Source organism: Lycium barbarum, chromosome 11 (assembly GCF_019175385.1).
Source record: "Lycium barbarum isolate Lr01 chromosome 11, ASM1917538v2, whole genome shotgun sequence".
Lineage (NCBI taxonomy): Eukaryota > Viridiplantae > Streptophyta > Magnoliopsida > Solanales > Solanaceae > Lycium > Lycium barbarum.
The window spans coordinates 27,818,703-27,823,754 of NC_083347.1; the positions used below are offsets into that span (position 1 = coordinate 27,818,703).

At 35.5% G+C, this 5,052-nt stretch overlaps 1 protein-coding gene across 1 annotated transcript; it reads right to left on the bottom strand.

The window, feature by feature from the left end:
- Positions 1-1,065: 1,065 nt before the first annotated feature.
- On the bottom strand, positions 1,066-4,845 carry LOC132619054 (cytochrome P450 CYP72A616-like). Its single transcript, XM_060334031.1, has 5 exons — positions 4,428-4,845; positions 3,809-4,029; positions 3,236-3,483; positions 2,319-2,706; positions 1,066-1,689 (listed from the first exon to the last, which is right to left on the bottom strand). The coding sequence occupies exons 1-5, from the start codon at positions 4,699-4,701 to the stop codon at positions 1,285-1,287; spliced, it is 1,536 nt and encodes a 511-aa protein (XP_060190014.1). The 5' UTR covers positions 4,702-4,845; the 3' UTR covers positions 1,066-1,284.
- Positions 4,846-5,052: the final 207 nt, after the last annotated feature.

The following is a 5,052-nucleotide window of genomic DNA, read 5'->3' on the forward strand; positions in this document are numbered from 1 at the left end:
TATAGAACGGCCTAGCACAGAAGGGTCCATGTGGAAGTGGATCTTCTTGAGTGATTGCCCAAAAACGTGTTGATTTCATGCAAGAATTGTGCTTCTGGTGAGTATAAGGTTATTAGCACAATTTCGAGTATAATTACATTCCAACATTTGAAGCATTGTCATTGTCAGGGCCAAGAAAAGTAAGAATTTCATGTTAGATGACAAGCTGCATAGGCATAAGAATGTTGAAGTTGAGGTGCACCTATCTGAAGAAATGAAGACTAATTTTGGACCTATATACACCAGAATTTTATTTTAATTTGTAATGATGAGCAAAACTCGTGCTCAAGCCCTCACTTTGCTCCATTGAGAGTTTCAGCTGCTCCATTTCTTCATTGTGTACTCTGCAGAAGCGTAATAAGTAGCTAATTTAACTACTCCAACGCATTACAAGAGCTTATTCCGTAGGAGTGCAAGGAATGTGCATTTGAAAACATTCCTTTCCAACAAGACTCAAAAAGACATGGCAAAATAAAAATAAAAAAGAGAGATTGTGAAATGGTTTAAAAAAGGTAAAAGGTAAGTGCTCATAGAGACTACAGAGTATCACAGAATGATAGAGCAACAGCAAGTTGAGGAGATTATCGATCAGTTCAATCTTGATTCTTCAGTGGCCTTACGAGCCAACTACGATTGAAGACATTAAGTATATCATTTACTATCCTTTTAATTGTAGTAGCGTGACAAAGAGTTTGATTTTATTCATTCTTAATGGTACTGATTGGGATAAGCCATCTCAACAGCATTCCGTGCGTAGTTTATAAAAGAAGGCAACTGTGACAAATTTCATAGTGCTGATGAGAATAACGAAACTCTCACATCCAAAATGATAATGTTCAGAAATGCATAAACAGCAAAATACATCTGAATATTATTACAAATGACTTGTGATGTACCATATGCATTATGCATTATTTCTCAATAACTCTGGATCTTGATGTACCATGTGTAGGTATAAATACCAGTACTTTATTAACTTGAGATTGCTATAAGAGCGCATAAACTTCAAATCTTGAAACCGTGCACTTGAATTAAACTAATCATAGTATAAAATTTTCATCATACTGTAAGTGGATAGAAGTTAAATTCAATTGGAAAAACTCACCTTATCTTAACATTTCTTCCACACAGGAAATAGAGAAGCGATTCCTTCATTATCTCAGGGACACCAAAACAAAGTTATTGTTTTACTTACTAAGAATATGCAGGAAACATGATACGATTAAAAGGGCTACTATGTATATATCATGATAGTTTTCGAACAATGATAGGAGCACCAAACTGCGGTTGTAGAACAAGAGCAGGCATGTTAGGACCATGAGCATAGGATGGTGAAAGCTCAAAGGAATAGTTCTGTAAGATTTTAGCCAAAACAAGCTTCACTTGAATCATGGCGAAATTCATTCCAAGGCATATCCGAGAGCCCCAACCAAAAGGGAAGTACATCAGATCCTTAGCTGCTTTTGACACTCCTTCGGAAAACCTTTCTGGATTGAAAATAAGTGCATCTTGTCCCCATGCCTCTGTATCGCGATGAATTATTTGTAGAGGCACTAAGAGTTGTGCACCTGATGGAATTGTGTAGTCTCCAAGTTTTGTCTTTTTGTTTGTTTCTCTAACAAGAGAACCTGATGGATATAACCTCAGAACCTCATGTAAGATCATGGTCACCGACATAGCAAAATCAAATAAATCAGATTGGAAATTTTTTGCTAGTTTCTTAAATATCTATAAATTCATATTCTAAAGCTTGTAATGTCTGGCTGGCTTAATACATTCAACTTTAATGAGCTATATATTGACCATTACATAATTTTATCATATGGTTCTACACATAGAATAACTGTTACAAATTGCTTATATGAAGACACAAAAAACATACATTTTGATTAATTGAAAGTTAAGCGTATTTAGTCAACACTAAAAGGTTAAAGGACCAGAATTAGAAGTTACCAGTAATTGAGGGACCAAAAATGCTATTAGCCCAATCAGATGTTTTAGCAGTCAAAATATTCTTTTGTAAAAGAGTTTTTGTCGAACAAATCAATCATTAGTACTACCTGTGTGTTTGACCGGGAGTGAAATTTATGAAAAGAAAGAAAAGCTTTTATCAGAACTAAGCCATACATTCTTATGGCTAGAAGAACGTGCTATTAAGGGGGTAAAATTAAAAGTTTAAAGCTAAAGATTTTCTAAATCTTAAAGATGTTATGCTCTACATCAGAACATACTAAAAAGAAAATAGTGTCAGTAAAACAAAAAGAAAAGGAGTGTCTTACGATCTTTAGCTGGCTCAGTTGATCAAACTTAGGCTCATTTTTTCCAATGATTTCAAGAACTTCATTCCTGGCTTTCTCCTGCCAATCTGGATGCATTGTCAAAACAACTGCAGTCCATGTTAACAATGTTGCAGTAGTCTCTTGACCAGCGAAGTAGAATGAGTTGCACTCTTCTATCACATCCTCTGTACTCATTCCCTTGCTCGAGTCCTTACTATTCCCTTGCTGTTCTTCTTGATTAGATTTCATTAACAAACCCAATAGATCGTCATTGTGTGCTTTGCCTGATTGTACCTCTTTCTCTCGCTTCTCTATTATTCCTTTTAGCGAACTACGAACTGTGTTATAGATGTACAATCTTCTCCTATTAGTTTTTGTTGGCACTAACCTATTACATACGACAACAATTGTTAAGATCAGCGTTGGACTCAGAAATTTTTATAATGGAATTAAAAAAAAAAAATAGAATGTCACACACGGGATTCGAATATATGATCCACAACAATTTTTAAACCCCGTGGTCATTTCACTCAAAAATTTCATTATATCAAGGTTCAATAACTTATAGCATATAGCAAATAATTATTCATTTGCACAATATAATTTTCAAGTATTTCTCACAACTCTTAATTTTACCAGAGCAGGCAGAGATTCTAGAATCGAATCTCACCGTCATCCATTATCAAAAAGAATTTCTACGTGCTTGATCCCTGAACAAAGAATCAAGGGCCCCACGTGAAGGGGCATGTTGAGAATGTAATTTAAAAAAGTGTACTCTCTCTAATAACTTAAGTTTTTGGATGAGATGGTCTTACATTTTAACGGCTCCACCACTGGTTAAGACATTTATTAATCCAAGAAAAATAATGTTAAGAAATCGTGGGAGGGAATTAAAGGCACTGGTTAATTAGAATTACCTTAACCATGGGAAGACATTAATAGCAATCTTTGCAGTAAAAATTAGTTCACATTGCTCCCTCAGAAGTGAAAATATCAACTTCCCTTCTTCAAAGTTGCTACCGAAAGCTGCTTTTGATAGCATATCTCCAGTTAAACTGTGAAATTCTTGTGAAATATCCAATTCACAAGAACCCCTTGATCCGGTTAACTTGTCCCATCTGTTCATCATATCTTCTGTACATTGAGCAAATGCTCCCAACATCAGCTGCACAAAGGCCAAAATGACAATAAGCCTCCGAACAAGAATGACTTATACAAAAGGTTAAAGGGAAAAAAATTCTCATGAACTATGCGAAATGGAACAGATTTGTCCTTCATTAATAGTTGGAGTCAAATATGGCCTCGCCGTTATCAATTGGGATTAAATTTTCCCTAGAACTATGCAAATTTGAACACATTTGCCCTTATTTTTCAACGGCGGAAGCTTAGCGACCGGTGATACCGCGTGTCACGTTATTAAAAAAAAAAAATGAAGAATACATTTGAACCTTTCACATAGTTCAAGTAAGACAACTAATCAGTATTAATACCTTCAATTTTTCCATGTGGAAAGCCGGATTAAGAATTTTCCTGTGTTTGGCCCATTTTTCACCATCATAAGTCCCCAGCCCTGTCACGAATAGCTTGAGGAAAGCACTGATCTTTGGTTTTCTAAACTCACCCCATTTGTTTGACAGTACTTCCCGTATTAGCTTCGGATCCATGATGGTCACTCGAGGTATCGGTCCTAGCCAAAACAAGAAAAGTTTCTCTGCAAAGACGGTATATTAGTAAGAATCAGTGTAAAAATTAAAAGTAATAAAAAGGAAACTCATTTGCATCATATAGGCTCAAGGTGGTCAATTGTACATCTTTCATCTAAAATTTATATTGTATACACAATCAAATATTACTTCTCATACATATATGTTATTCTCTCCGTCTCAATTTTTGTAACACTATTAGACTATTTACAATTTGTGGTCCAAATAATATTAGATATTTGTGTGACTGTAAATCATCTCATTAAGGATAAAAGGGTGAAATTCGTTTTGGACATATTAAAAAGGTAAGTGTGATACATAAATTGAGACAAAGGAAGTAAATTTCTAGCTTCGCCATTATTTTGCATTGCTAAAGAAAATCATGGAAATTGGTAAGAGTAGTTACTATAAGTGGTGGAGAGCTCATAGAACAATGGATTAAGTCGAGGAGTGTAATCGTGGTTCAAGGGCATGGGTTTAGACTTGGCTATTCTATTCATCTCCATCATCTCCTTTAGGTTTCCAAAAAGAAACCTATATGGACGACCACATATTCCTTGCTGCCGTAGCTCCTTCTCTACTGTTTTGGGGCGCCACCATATCAAGTAGAGCAATTTCAGGCACCAAAAGGTGATCGGAAAGCATACTGCCAAAGCAATGGAAAGTGCAATAATGGCCATGCTTTCAAGTTTGTGTTTCTTTGGTTCTTTTCTACAATATAAAGGGTGGGATATTTAGGTCATTTGCACTTTTGTCCCTATTTTGTACTGGTTTTTAATTTTTTTTCCCCGCAAATGGAGTTCATTAAGGGAACTGGCACGAGTTCTACCGGATTCCTTAAACAACTTATGTCTCGCAAGGTATAAGTTCCATCTAAAGGGCAAACTGTGCGACTTTTGATATTCTAGCATAAGATTAGGACGGATTTAAATCTGGAAAAAAAAAAAAAACTGAGATCCTCAGCAAATCCTAATTGTATAAGGTTCATCTTCTCACATCTAGGATGGAAACTAAATCAGGGTGCAGATATT

Bases quoted from the DNA above. Each gene is read 5' to 3' on its own strand.
- LOC132619054 (XM_060334031.1), bottom strand. From the start codon at position 4,701: ATGGCCATTATTGCACTTTCCATTGCTTTGGCAGTATGCTTTCCGATC. The intron at 3,484-3,808 runs GTATTAATACTG...GCCTTTGTGCAG, and splicing joins TCCACATGGAAAAATTGAAG to CTGATGTTGGGAGCATTTGC. The intron at 1,690-2,318 runs GTAAGACACTCC...ATCTTACATGAG, and splicing joins AACTGAGCCAGCTAAAGATC to GTTCTGAGGTTATATCCATC.